Source organism: Microcebus murinus, chromosome 16 (genome assembly GCF_040939455.1).
Source record: "Microcebus murinus isolate Inina chromosome 16, M.murinus_Inina_mat1.0, whole genome shotgun sequence".
NCBI lineage: Eukaryota > Metazoa > Chordata > Mammalia > Primates > Cheirogaleidae > Microcebus > Microcebus murinus.
In genome coordinates, this window is record NC_134119.1 from 22,530,059 (window position 1) to 22,545,375 (window position 15,317).

At 37.1% G+C, this 15,317-nt stretch overlaps 1 protein-coding gene across 2 annotated transcripts in view; it reads right to left on the bottom strand.

Moving 5' to 3' along the window:
- The window catches only part of PLCB1 (phospholipase C beta 1), a 669,260-nt gene that overhangs the window by 443,666 nt on the left and 210,277 nt on the right, over window positions 1-15,317 (bottom strand). For both annotated transcript variants that reach the window (XM_020281914.2, XM_076010933.1), the window contains exon 3: window positions 11,922-11,990. In XM_020281914.2, the coding sequence (XP_020137503.1) occupies window positions 11,922-11,990 (69 nt within the window). The remainder of the gene's footprint in view (window positions 1-11,921; window positions 11,991-15,317) is intronic.

The following is a 15,317-nucleotide window of genomic DNA, read 5'->3' on the forward strand; positions in this document are numbered from 1 at the left end:
TTGATCTATAGATTTAAGGATAATAATAGCTACTACTTAGGGAGCCCCTACTATAAAACATGTGAGATGGCCTTTAAACCTCACAACAACCTTGAGAAATAGTATTAGCTTTATTTTATGGATGAGGAAATCAAGACAAGAAGTTAAGCAACTTAATCATAGCCACATGGGTAATACTGGTAGGGTCTTTTAACCACAGCTGTCCCTGCAGTGTGGGGAAACAGAACCAAAGTCTCACTTTCAAGGCATTAAAATCAATTCACCTGAGCCAGAGAATCATGAAAGTTCACACACACACACACACACACACACCAAACACACACACACACACACACACACACGCACGCGCACGCACGCACGCACGCACGCACCCACCCACCCACACCCGGAACTGGGGAAAAGCTATGGCTTTTAGAAATTATTGCTCCCCAAGTAACTTCTACCCACTTTTAATCTAAACTCATTTCAAGCTTTAAGTTAATTTAAGATCTTCCAAGAAGGCCATGTGGTAACAGTTTTAGATAAGTGATGAGATGTGAAGTCATAGAAAATTGATCTCCAGAAATAATAATCAGTAGACACTGAATTTCGCACTAGTGGTATATCGGGCTATAGGCTGATCTAAATGCCAAACTAGTTTCCATGTACTGTGAAAATATTTGTGTTTTGAATAATATGTGGGCAATGCTGATGGCTTTCTGTCATAAGCCAAGGTCTCAATTTGAAAAAAAAAAAAATATATATATATATATATATATAGGTAGGACTAATTCTAATAATGTTAAAATTAAAAACAACCCATGATATAATAAAAGACAAAATTCAACTGTGTATTATCAAGAGATCACCTAAGAACTTGATCTTCAAACTTCTTTAATTAGGTATCTGCACCATTGTGAGGACAGGCTACTCCTACACTGGTGTTCCGATCCCCATACAGCATGTGATTAACTTCATAATCTCCAGCTATCAGGGCACTTACTAATGTGATTGTAGCAGAATGTTAATCCTATGAGATGCTTATAAAAAAAGTGATTCACAGTTTAAAAAAAAAAAAAAACTAGACCCCAATCCATGCCCAACACATCAAAGGCTATGAGAATTTTTTCAATAAAGGAACCTCCAGCATTTCCCAAACTTATTTGAGCAGACAACACTTTTATCTTATAACACCTATTAGCATTCCAAGGAACTTACTTGGACAAATATTGAGTTCTGGTTTTTAAACAGTATTCTCCATCCCTGAAAAAGAGGCAGTGACTGTTCACAGAGTTATGCCCATGTATGGCCAATCGTGATGAGCAAATTCTTCTTACAACCCTACTGGTCTTAACTGAAATAGGTAATGTTTGGGTATAAATTTAAAAAATCAAGAAGCATCTGCCTACAGAAGTACCAAAAGGCATGAATAAAATGTGTGAGGTGAGTGAGAAGAATTTTCTGATCTGTTAGTCCCAATGATCCTGTTTCACACCCATCAAAAAGCAAACTGTTTAATTAGGTTATTCTGTCTCCTCAAAACCTCTATAGACATCAATTTCAGTAGTCTTTGGAAACTTTATTTCTGCTATTAACAAAGATCTGTCAAGTGGCAAGTATTCTACTACTTTATTTTGACTCTGAATTGCCACTTTTACATAAGACAAATGCTTATTCTTCAGGTATGTGAAATTTCAGTTTAGACAGCTAACAATGTTGACTACATTGATATTCAGGAAAGAAAAACTATAAAGAATTCTTTCATCCATGAAAATACCTACTATGTGTCACATTTTGCTGTGATGTAGGATTTCACATTTTTATGGTAAATAGACAGAATTCAAGAACTTTTTAGCCATTTCCCATTCAAATTTGATAAAGAATTTCTCAGAATATATTGGTATATGCTCTTAAGTTCCTTCCACTCTATCCAGCTGCCTCAAAAATTAACATATCATACACTAAGTCTGGCAAATCCATTTGAGGTATGTACGTCATTTAATTCTCACAATATTTCTACGGTGCTTATGAATATTATCTTTAGTCCCCAGGGATTATCTTGCTCATTTCCTTCATGTTATGAAGAAGAAAGTGAGGTTCCTAAAAGATGATATGACTCTACCAAGGTCGTTCTGCCAGCTACAGAGCCCAAATTAAAACCCAGTGCTCTTACTTTGTCTGTGCTGTTACAACAAAATACCTGAGACTGAGCCATTTGTAAACAATAGAAATTTATTGGTCACAGTCCTGGAGGGTAGGAAGTTCTAAATCAAGGTGCAGGCAGGTTTGGTGTCTGGTGAGGGCTGCATTTCTGTTCCAGGTAGCTTCTTGAATCCTGTGTCCTCATCTGGTGAAGGAGGAAGGGCAAAAAGGGCCGAGCACTGTGTGAAGCTTCTTTTATAAGGGCCTTAATCCCATTCACAAGGGAGGAGCTCTCATGACCTAATCACCCCCTAAATGCCCTAATTTTTAATACTATTGCACTGGAGATTAAGTTTCAACATAAATTTTGGAGAGGACACGAACATTCAAACCATAGCACTCAGGTCATCTGAAGACTCCAATAGCGCCCAGTCTACTGCAAGTGCTAAGCCTGAAAAGGAATTATAATGATATGCCCCATATTTTCAGAAAATATTCTCTTTGTAAACTCTTTCCTCTGTTCAATCATGTGTCAAATTATATACCGGTATTTCCCTCTGTTGGATCATGTGTCATATTACATGTCAAATTACGTTAGAACCTAATATCCCAAATGGATGCAGTTCAAATAATATATATGCATAATTATCTATCAGTCTCACTGAACACTAAGAAGAAAAAACCACTTAGTGAACTTAAGGCAGATAGGCAGGTTAAGTAGCAATGAGTGAGCTCCTACAGTGTGTCAAACATGATTTGCATCTTGTGGTCAGTTATAATACAAGTAACCAGACAACTCAATACAGCAGAGGAACTAAGTCAGAGGAACCAAGAAAATTTACTGGCATCTCTCAGCTAATATGTGCATTGGGATTTGAATCTGGGTCTCTTTGACCCCAAACCTTGTCATTCCATTTTAAAGGTTTTTTTTTTTTTTTTTTTTTTTTTTTTTTGAGACAGAGTCTCACTTTGTTGCCCAGGCTAGAGTGAGTGCCGTGGCATCAGCCTAGCTCACAGCAACCTCAAACTCCTGGGCTCAAGCAATCCTCCTGCCTCAGCCTCATGAGTAGCTGGGACTACAGGCACGTGCCACCATACTCGGCTAATTTTTTCTATATATATTAGTTGGCCAATTAATTTCTTTCTATTTATAGTAGAGACGGGGTCTCGCTCTTGCTCAGGCTGGTTTTGAACTCCTGACCTCGAGCAATCTACCCGCCTCGGCCTCCCAGAGTGCTAGGATTACAGGCGTGAGCCACTGCGCCCAGTCGTTATTCCATTTTAAAACAGTGCTTCAGATTTTGCTTCAGTGGTTTCATCATGCAGAAAAAGATACCAACATGTTCTTAACTGATAGTCAATTGCCCTAAAATTATTTTGATTGTTGAGAAAATCCATTTAACTGTTGGCAAATCTAGACAGTTTTCTAAATAAGAACTGTAAGTCTTGGTACAACAGCACTGCTGTGCTAGTTCTCTCAGGATAGGTGCTTGGCTTCAAAGATAAATATGCCTGAAGTTCATTTTTCTATAGTTAACATATAAAAATTAGGTTTTCATAGGTAGGTTTAAACACCAGAGCTACAAAAGTACAAATCAGTGTGAACCAATCCATAGTAGTACATGGAATTCAATTATAAATAGGTAAATTATGCAATTTGGACTTGCTTTTACCTGCTACATCACATGAACATCAGTTATACTTTATATTTACTTAATAAAGTTCATTAATAATGATAGCTAAAATGGATATGGCACATACAATGGAAGTGACCATTGTATTAAGTGCTTCACATGCACTTTTTCATTGACTACTGGCCACTGAGTCCTCAATAGGACTCAATGACTACACCCAGATTAGATAAACAAGGAGATTATTACTATAATTTAGATGGTGAAACTAAATCTCAGAGATGTGACACAACTTGCCAGGCTATAGAGCTTGCAACTGGCTTGGAGGCTTGGCTATCTGACCTAAGAGCTTGTACACTCAATGACTACAGTCTCGCAGGCACTTATAATGCACAATAACACATGCTAGATGCTCCAGGTCATATAAAAACAAGTGCTGATGATATGAAAGCAACATATCCTTCAATAAAGGCACTCTGCAAATGCAATCTGACTACAAAGTTCTATCTAATTCGGCAATTGTATTGATTACAAAGAAAAAAAATCTACTTTCTATATTAAACCAATAGCGAAATAATCTTACAGTGCTATTCCTTATAAATAAGTAAATAAAAAACTTGGCTTTGTAATGTAATCAGGGAATACTGTTTTGGGTTGAATCGTACTGTGGTACTTTGCTATGGCAGTCAGAGGGGACTAGTACAAGTACTATGGTTCATTTCTCCAAATTAAGTATAGCATTCAAGTTTAAGAAAGACTAGATTTAAAAGCGGTCCTTTTTACCAGAAATTTTGCAGGAAAATTCTCAATGCTTTTCTACATAAAATCCTTTTTTTAAAAAAGAAACCATCCATTGAAGTTGGTACTCTTTTTACATAGAGTGATGGTTCTGAAACTTAGCTGAACATTGTAATCTCTGGGGAACTTTAAAGAAAACATCAGTGTTTGAGCCCCACATCAGACATTTTAATCTAATTGATCTGGGTGTAGCCTTCACATCAAGATTTTATTAATAAAAAGTCCCTAAGTGCTTCTCATATCTCTATATGTGAACCCAAGATTAAAAACTCTGGCTTAGAAAGCGGTTCACTCTGTAGTATTAAGAAATGAATATCAGATATATCCACAAGATGGCGTATTGATGCATTTGAAAGAATTAAAATTGAGAAATGTTTTCAAAATGCAATTCTGTACCATTGCACGTAGAGCAAATTGGATTTAGATTGAAATTACACCAGATAAAAGCAATGATAAAATGAGTTGCAAACTTCTGAAAAGACCTGGGGTTTACTTAACTCATGTTACTAATCCTATCTTCAACAAGGTGTCCCCTCTGGACCATGATGAGAATGCTCTTGGCTGGCATGACTTTTACCTACAATTAACTCTGGTCATAACTGTGGCCTCCCCCATACCCTCTCTACAAACCTTTAAGGTCTTTTCGAACTCTTTGGTAGTAGGGTCCTAAGACCAGTCCTACTTGTTATAAATAATATGGAATCTTGATTCAACCGCACACATATTCACTTTACTGTATTTTACAAGTAGACATACACACATACTGAGTAATGCAGGCATTTGGTCAAATATACAAGTTTACCTGTTGATAAGAGACAAACCAATTTCTTCTAAAATTTGATAAATTATACTAATATTCCAGAAAAGACATAGCATATCTGTGATTGCTTTTAGGAAAAAAAAAAAAAGTAAAAAGCATTTAACCATTAGAGAAGACATCCTATACTTTAATGGTAGCTTTAAAAATCTCTTGTTCACTATCTAATGGCCATGAGGGTAAAGAGCAGGTATAAAGGCCAGAAGAGTTTTAAATGCAAATATCTACCAAGGGAACAATTCCTTAACCACCCCCTGCACCCCCGCCAGCATCCTGATATTTCTGCTACCAAATCTCTGACTAGTTATATAAAGGTTTTTGTTTCCAAGGAAACCACTGACATCTATGGAATTTAATGAACATAAAAAAGGAACTATGCCATATAATTTACATCTAAAGATAAATGTGAATAGTTGTCAAAACCATCACACACACACACACACACAATCATTTTGTAAATTTTTAGCCCTATTTTGCCCATTTATTAAAGATGTAAATAAATAAGATGTAAATAAACACACATTTACAGAAACAGAATGACAAAACAAACAAACTATTGGAACATGTTAGGTAAATTAAGAAACAGCTGGAGCCAAGAATAAGCATCAAAGATTGATCTTCTTAGCAACTGAGTGAAAAAGGCAGAAATCTTTATTTGGTTGTACAAAGAGTTTTCTTCTATCCTAACCCTCAAACATCTATATCCAATTTTATGATTGCAGTTTCACACAATGGTAAAATTGGTACAAAGTCAGGGAAATAGCATATAATCAGCAAAGGGAGACAATAAATAAAGCATTCATTTTAACTCCAGGCCTCATGGATGATTCATTGAAACCACTGTTGTATAACATCCAAATATCAGCTCATTATGAGATTTATATATTGGCATCCAGATTCTATGATGAGCTATTTGAGATTCAACAACCCCTAAATAGCCTATGTTGGAATATTAGTATGAAATGCTCATAATAAAGGTAAAAAGTGTAAAGCATATGCAAAATGGTATCTTTAGAAAAATTTTAAGTCTGCAAAAGTAAAGTCTCAGTAGAAAAAAAATTCTACTTGAAGAAAATTCATTTGATTCAAATTCACCATTTAACTCTCTCTTTCTTGAAATACTTGAAGTACTTTTTTTTAGTCATCTAGGATATGCTCTCTTCTGACTCTTCACCTTCCTCATTGGCTGCTCCTTCTCAGTCTCTTCCATTTGTTTTTTATTATTGTGATAAAATATACATAAGATTTACCATTGTGAACTGCATAGTTCAACCACATTAAATAGATTCACCTTGTTGTGCAACCTTCACCACCACCCATTTCTTCAACTTTTTCATCTTCTCTAACTGAAACTCTGTACCTATTAGACAATAACTCCCCATTTTCCCCTCCCCTGGCACCTAGCAACACCATTCTACTTTCTATCTCTATGAATTTGACTTCTACAGATATAGGCACACCTCATTCGATTGCAATTTGCATTATTGCGCTTTGCAGATACTGCGTTTTTTACAAATGAAAAAGTTGTAGAAACCCCAAGTGGAGCAAGCTATTGGCATCATTTTTCCAACAGCATGTATGTGTTCGCTTCTTGGCTCTGTGTCACATTTTGGTAATTCTATCAGTATTTCAAACTTTTTCATTATTATTAAATTTGTTATGATGATCTGTGATCAGTGATCTTTTATGTTAACCCCTGGAATTGCTTTGGGATACCATGAACCATGCCCATATAAGACAGTGAACTTGATAAATGTTGTGTGTGCCCTGACTGCTCCACTGACTGGCTGTTCCCATATTTCTCTTCCTCTTTTGGGGCCTCCTTTTTCCATGAGACACAACAATAGGCCAATAACCTTAAAATAGCCTCTACGTGTTCAAGTGAAAGGAAGAGTCACACATCTCTCACTTTAAACCAAAAGCTAGAAAATATTAAGCTTAGTTAAGGAAGGAATGTCAAAAGCTGAGACAGTTCAAAAGCTAGTCCTCTGTGCCAAACAGTCAGCCAAGTTGTGAATGCAAAGGAAAAGTTCTAGAAGTTAATTAAAAGTGTTATCATACTGAACACACGAATCATAAGAAAGGAAACCAGCCTAATTGCTGATATGGAGAAAGTTTGAGCGGTCTGGACAGAAGATCAAACTGGCCACAACATTCACTTAAGCTAAACCCTAATCCTAAGCTAGGCCCTATCTCTCTTCAATGCTATGACTACTGAGAAAGATGATGATACTATGTACCACCTAGAATTAAACTGTGACCTAGGTATCTACAAAGAATCCATATTACAATTAACATTACATATCTGAAATAACTTCCCTTTACCAATAGAATGAACCAGTTGTCAGATAAACATGTGAAGCAGTTTCCTTTGCATGAAACAGTTTGAAAATAAAACTATGAAATAGTTTTCAGTGATGCTGTCATGTGCAACATTGAGAAGTGACTGTCAGCAGGATGCAGTTTTCATGTACTAAAGTTGGAGGGGCCTCTGTAATCATGAGGTCGATCCTCATGGAGTCCCAAAGCAATACTAGAATTGCTTTCAAGAAGCCATGTGTGAAGTTTGACATAAGTCTTAAATCCTTTTTGCTTGCATAAAACCTTACTTTGTCTAGTGACATGATTGTTTTCTTTAAAGTTCACCTGATTTGCTTGCCTAAGGAAAGGAGTTTGAGGTTATGTAAATTTGTTCAACATCAGTTTTAGATCTGTAAGATGGAGAGCCTTGGTTTGATTAACTTCCCAATTTAAAAGGCAGAATCAAGGGCTAACAGAACTTACACACCTATAACCATGTACTCCATGTCTCCATTTCACAGATGAGGAAGTGGAGGTACAGGCAGAAGGAGCAACTTCCTCAAAGCTCGTTAATAGCAGAGCTGGCACCTGAACCCACACATCTACTTTCCTAGTTTCCGCTACTTTTTGATATACCTAAGGACTTAATACTTCCTATGAACCCTGAGGATGAAGAAATGATCTTTTCAGTATCATTTTAAAAATCTTTCTTTTATATATATATATACACACCCACAGTAAAAATTACACTTTATGTTGTGACCAAGAACATATAAACACACGAATGAAAAAAGCTTCACAAAACAACTTGCTCTGCACAAGACACTGATATTTTCTAGTCAAGTCTATTTCATTTTATGAATGCTGCACATAAGCCACTAAACTGATCTTCTGGGTCAGGAACTACTAATAGATCAGAAGCCGCAGTGATAAACATCCTTTAAAAGCAAAGATCCTTTTGAAATGACCACCCAGAAAGTACAAGATGTATATACCAAAGCACTTGGCCCTTATATGTGCTTCATAAACCTGGGAGCAAGAAAGGAAAAAATAAATACATTATAGATCTCAAAGATTGTTTCTTTTGGTTTTTACATGTGGATAAAAATCTCCTAATTTCCTTCTGATGAGAAATTTCAAAACTGGTAACTTGAACAAAGATTATATACAGAAAAGTAGATCTGGAATTGTATGAATTATGTTGTGAGTTGACATTTAAATTCATAAACAGGCCAACACATGGACACTTTTCCATTTCCTATAAATGTTATTTCAAATCACAGCAGGCACAGAAAACAGTTCATTTTCAACTTGATCTTGATTTTTTTATATAATGAGTTGCTGTGAAACACAAAAAATAATTTGAATATAAGATAAATATTTGTGGGGTGCCTGGGTATTTAGATAAATATCTGCTCCACAAATGTTCTTCCATCTTTTATGGTCTATAAGCCCCCGCAGAAAGTCTCGCACTCAATCTGTCTTCACATTACATTGCCTTTTTGTCCCAAGTTTTGAAGCTTTCCTCACTTTGTACTGATCTTTACACTTGTAATCTTTACTGTAAGTCCTGCTGCTGCTTTTGTCCTGAACAACTCAATGGTCTATTTAGTTTTCCTCCTCCGGGCCATACACCTTCTTCTACAAGGTAATTATACTGTAATCATTCTGGAATACTCTAATGAACAGCTAGTCTCTCTCCTGGCCTACATTATACAGAACTATTGTCATGTAGGAAAGCCAGAAGCTGCCAAGAGTGGCATGCAGAGGACAGCCACCATAGGGATCCCTAAAATGGAAAAAGGACTCCTGCCAGCACCTTGGAAACCAGATCTGTGAGAAAACGGGCCACCTCGTCCTTGGTGACATTAATTGAGCAGCTGCATGAGACTTCACCTGAACTGAGCATTTGTATTGAAATTTTCAATACACTCCAGTCATTTTAAATAAACTATCTTTTGATTTCTCCAGTTTGAGCCAGGGTTTTCTTTGGCAACTTAAAGCTTGCCAAATCTTAATGTCAACTTCTTTCCTGCCTGTCAATCCACAAAACCCCTTTCAGCCAAACCCCTCCCCTCCGATCCCTCTTCCTAACATAAACTTTTCTAAATTCAGTGAAATGAGAAGTGGCTTCCTGAAAATCTGACTTGAAATTTTTAATGGTAAAGGCAACAAAAAATAATGATGATAATACCAACAATAGTGGCTAATATTTAGTGAGTGCTCATTATACCAGCAGTAAGTTAAGGCAGCAGTGCTGAAATTTCGCTACAAATTTGTTTCTCAAAACCAGGAGGCCCACATCACACCTGTAACGATTTGATTCTTGTGGCACTACAGAGTATTTGGGAGTGGAAAACAGGTACCAAAATTTTTTTAAAGTTTTCCAGCCCATCAACAGTTAAATTTGAGAACTTCTGTGCTAAAGGTTTGCTAATTAATTATTTCATTTAACCCTTACAGCAATCGTTTGACATAATTATTGTTATTATCACCTTTTAGCAAATGAGGAAGAAATATGTGTTTCAAGAAGGCCACACAGGTAATATTCAACAGAACTAGGCTTTGGAAATACTGTATTAAAGTAGAGCAAAGTTCTTAAACACCAGCAAGGAATAGTAAGGGAAAAAACAGTCAAAGCCAAGAGTATTCTGAGTGTTAAAAGCCCATCCTCAAGTATTTCAGGATCTAATAGTGGTTTATCAGCTGAGCACAGTACAGATCCTACTTCTGTTCATTTGTCAACATTCAGTAGACATTTATCCAACCGCATCCATAAATGAAACACTTAACTGATAAGCAAGCTGTGTTCTACAAAACAAGAGACAGATTCAAGCCTGTAAGAAACTCTCCATGAGGCAGAAGAATTGACCTTGACTCCCAATGTGTGGAGACAAAGCAGGATCTGATACACTATAGGCGACTATCTTTAACCAACATTGATACTGAAATTTTAAATTAGGCCAATAAACTTGCATTAAAAGGCAACCTTTATAGCTATGTTATCGACATAGTTCTTAGAACTAATAGGCTGACTTGAAACTTGGCTGAAATACTGTTGGGAGAAGAAAAAAAGTTCTTTCCCATACTGAAAACTGTGAACAATTTTGAATCATTAACAAAGCACTAATTATGATAAGCCTGATACCACACTGAAAGACCACACTATTGAAGTCCCATATTACTAGGAGATGAATGTAATTAATGCAACAGTTTCATAAGAAACACTTATAGAAGCCTTCTTGAAAACAGTACTAATTTTATTTTTGATATTTCACTGTATTCATTTTAACCCTTTCAGTAAAAAAAGCAACAGCTGTATGTTTGTTCTATGGTAGAATTTGTTAGCACCTACTGTCTTGTTATGTCTCTGAAGAATAATCATTCCAGGTAATTTTTTTTTCTGGCATCTCCAAAGCAACAAATCATTTTAGATGTTGAAGAAAGTATTTTGACTTTTAAAAGATAAAAGTTGTGGGAAGACACTCAAATAGGAAATCACTAGTTTTTTAATTCAATTACAGAAATAGGTATTGAGCTCTTAAATGTACTCTTTATTTTCCAATAAGCTCTCTGCTAGAAATGAAGTATTTAAATTTTTAATATAATAAAAATAGTTTTCAACTTTGATGATGAGCCAACACGTCTTGCTACTATACACTACCAGATAATCTAAGTTAAAGAAAATATGTATGTTCTTCATCCAACATTCAGAAACAATCCTCAAAGAATAAACTGCAACTAATTCTTTAAACATTTCTTCGGCAAAAATTTTCAAACAAAAACAAATGACACTGCATAAACTGACCTTTGGGTCTTCACTAGTAACATTCACAGACTAAGACTATACACCTTTTGGCTTCAGGGATAAAATTATTTCAATGGCAAAGCATTTGAGCTACATCTCCATTCATCATGTCTAAAGGTTAGTTCCCTTATGCTTATGAGGTTCAAAAAATTTTTTCAAATAATTTTAAGCACATTTTAACCATTTAGAATGACCCAATAACCTTGCCATTTTTTTTATTTCAAACAAAAATAAAATTAGAGAGAATAAAGTAAGCCCCTATGTCCAACTGCCCATATATTGTTGTCATCTTTTAATAAAAGTGGAAGTATTTAGATCATACTGGCTGTTGTGTTTCACAGCATTGACAACAGAGAAACTTTTAATCGAGGCAATGAATTGATATCATGGCACAGCTAAATAATCCAGACAGCATCTGGTGCATGCACAATGCTCTGCCTCCTACCTTGGGAGCTTTGGCGTGTCTCCCACATCTGGCATCCTTGACAAGGCTGAGATCCAACAGCTCTGTCTCCTAGAAGGCAAAACATATGAAATTGTTAAGCAACCACACGGATCTTTTTTTCATTGTTTTATGTCATTGCCATCACTTTTAAAATAATAATATTATCTTGAGACTTGCCTGCAGATTTCTCTGCAGTTGGGATATATATTTTCCTCTTATATCACCTCTCAGTTGAATCGGAATGAAAAGAAAAAGATGGCTAACTGCTAACCGCTTACTTTAATATATATTCTAATACATTTTCAAAGCATAAAGCATGTGGTATGGGTCCCTAGTCTATCTTACAAGACATTCCTAAATCTTGATGAATCAGGCCTTCGTGTTTCACCATTGAAAATAATCCTTGGAGTGACTCTGTGTGTAAGCAAGGGTATAAGGGTATCTTGGGGGGGGAGGGTGTGTGGAGGATTAGGCAGGAGAGTGGAGGGAGATACCATCATCAGCTCACACACACTCAGTTCGTCTGGCCAAGGCAAAGATACAAATCTGCCTCCTGTAATGCCCCCCTCCACCCTTTTACACACATACCTCATGCCCTGATCTTTGCATTTATTCATTATCCATTATCGAATACCTGTAATATGCAAGTTACTCTAGGGTTTACAAGACAAAAGATGTGATTGCCTCTTTGGATGGACTTGACATCAAGCAGGGACATAAAGAAATGTATATGTGTAAGACAAGGGAAAGTGTGTTAATGCCAAATTTAAAGTTTCTGGGGGGTCAGTGGAGAAAAGACAGTTTTTTCCCCCTACAGGCTCAGAGAAAAATTCACAGAGCAGTCATTAAACTTGGAGAACAGAAGTAGGGAGGAGGAGGGCTCATCCCAGTTGGAAAGGACTACATGTGCAAATACCCAGACAAGAAAGGATCGAAGGTTTGGGCTGAACCTTGAGGTATTCATGGCCTTGAGACACTTAGAGACCGAGAACATTGCAGGGAAAGGGGTAGGGAGGAGAAGGACAGAGAGGCATCTAGGAGTAGAGAATAGCAAAAGTGCAGGGACAGAAGCAGTGTGGAAGGGGATTCATGTCAGAGGACATTCAGTATTCCATTTGGGTGGAGCACAGAACTCATGACGAGAAGTCATGGGAGATGATACCAGAAAGGGATATGGGTCAAAGTATGGAAACCCTGCAAGTCAGGCTAAGCACACTGAGCCATGACGTTGAGGATGAACATATTGCCAAGTTACACAGTAGACTCTACCACCAGCCAGATAGGGTTGTGGTAAAGTGAGAAGAGTTGTCTCAAAGTGACTCCAGATGTCCAACCTAGGCTTCCTGTACAATGAGTCAGTTGGGTGTGGGAATCTAGTCCCCTTCTCCCAGCAGAAGGCACAGCATCATGATTCAGCTGCCAAGAGATCCTCTGGATGAGAGTGACTATAACTTCTCATAGCCCCGAGGTTCCTAAGTACCAGAAGCTGGTGTTCTCAGGCAATTTCTTTAAACAGCGGCACCCATTCCAAATGTCTGGTTTATAATGGTCTGCTTATTTTCCTGCATGTACATTTCTAGTGTAAAAAGAGTCAAATCGAAGGTGGAGCCCCTCTGCTGGAATGAAAACTCATCCAGCAGGTCCAACAGAACACCTGGCCCCACCACACCTCTCTGTGGGATAAACAGATGACAAGAAACAGTACTTCTCTTCGCTTGCTCATCCTGATCTTGTAAGTTTCCTTTTCCCCATTTTAGAGGATTCCTTAGCCCATTCCGTTCTGTGTATGACCCTATGGAAATCCTCAAGATTGGGAGATATTGGTTAGAGTAGTTTATCCAAGCGGAAATGCCAGTCATTAATTTACTTGAACAGTATTTATTGAATGTGTCAGGTATAGGCCAGTACTGAGCATTAACCAAAACATACAAAGATAAGATCCCAGTTTTGAAAAGCTCTCAAACTAATCATTATCCTCTAAAGGAGACATTTCAAAGTGCCCTGCAGACATGGGCTACAGTGATCTATGGCATCTTTTCAGCCAATACACACAAAGATGAGGAGTTTGCCAGCCTAATAACTGTGTGTGTGTGTGTGTGTGTGTGTGTGTGTGTTGAAGGGGTGGTTTCAGAGAGCGAAAACAGCAAGTGAAGTGCATGGAGGACTTGTCTGCAATGAATTACTAGACTTGGGATATGCAGCAGAGGTATATGGAGCATTAGCAATAATCACTTTCGGATTTAGTGGTCAGTACATGGGTGTCCTATTTATAATTATTCATAAAACATTAACATTTCTGTTTGATGTACTTTTCTATATATGTTGTATGATTCTTTTTATATATACATATAATAAAAATATCAGACACACAATCTGTTTACATAATTGAATAGCAACATTTTCTATTCAAGGAAATTCCTCCCAGTTGAACAAATAATAGACTTAAACTTTACTTGTTTGATTATAGACACAAAGCCCAAATTGAGTTCACAAAGAACTAGACCTTAACAGGCGTCATTTTACAGACTTTTATATTACACTTAATGAACACGATTTTCTACTCTCAGCTCCAGAGGAAAATGTTCATTCCCCAAGCCACGGAGGGGTAGTTAACGCCTGCTGCCTTAGGGATTCATTCTGATACCACAGGCACGAAGAAACTCCTCTCACCCGTGCGTAAAATTGTGTGTGCAGGAAAATCACCACAGGGCACTATCAATGTGGGTAATATGGCATGGGAAAGACCCGGGTGGAAAGCTGCCCATGGATTCGTTTGGCTAGAAAGCGACGATTAAAATAGTCTCTCCCATTCTATTAACATTCCACAGCCACCCCTCTGGAGTTTAACTACATGCTTTTCTCTTCTCCACTAAGAAGAAAACGAGGAACCCAATGCACAGGACCAGAAAAGTGTTGCTCATGTCATTAAAACTTTTTCTAGGCTAATTTTCTCTTGTTTATAGATTTCATAACCCACTTTCATTATAATAATGCAGTGAAATGATCCCTTTCTCAGCTCATTTAAGAGTTACTGTTTTCCAGCTTGGTGGAATTCCCTATTCCTCTTTGCTCCTTTCTTTGAGAGGGAGGTCACATCATATATCAGCAAAAAAACTGGGTTTGAGTAAGAGCCTTAAAATTAATTAGTCATGTATTTGATCAATTGCTCAATCATTCTAACACACTGAGTATCAATTTTATCATCTATTAATAACTATGGGCCGGCCATGGTGGCTCATGTCTGTAATCCCAGCACTTTGGGAGGCTGAGGCAGGAGGATCGCTGGAGGGCAGGAATTCAAAATCAGCCTGAGCAACATAGCAAGTCTCTGTCTCTATAAAAAAAGAAAGAAAGAGAGAGAGAAAGAGAGAGAAAAAGAGAGAGAGAGACAGAAAC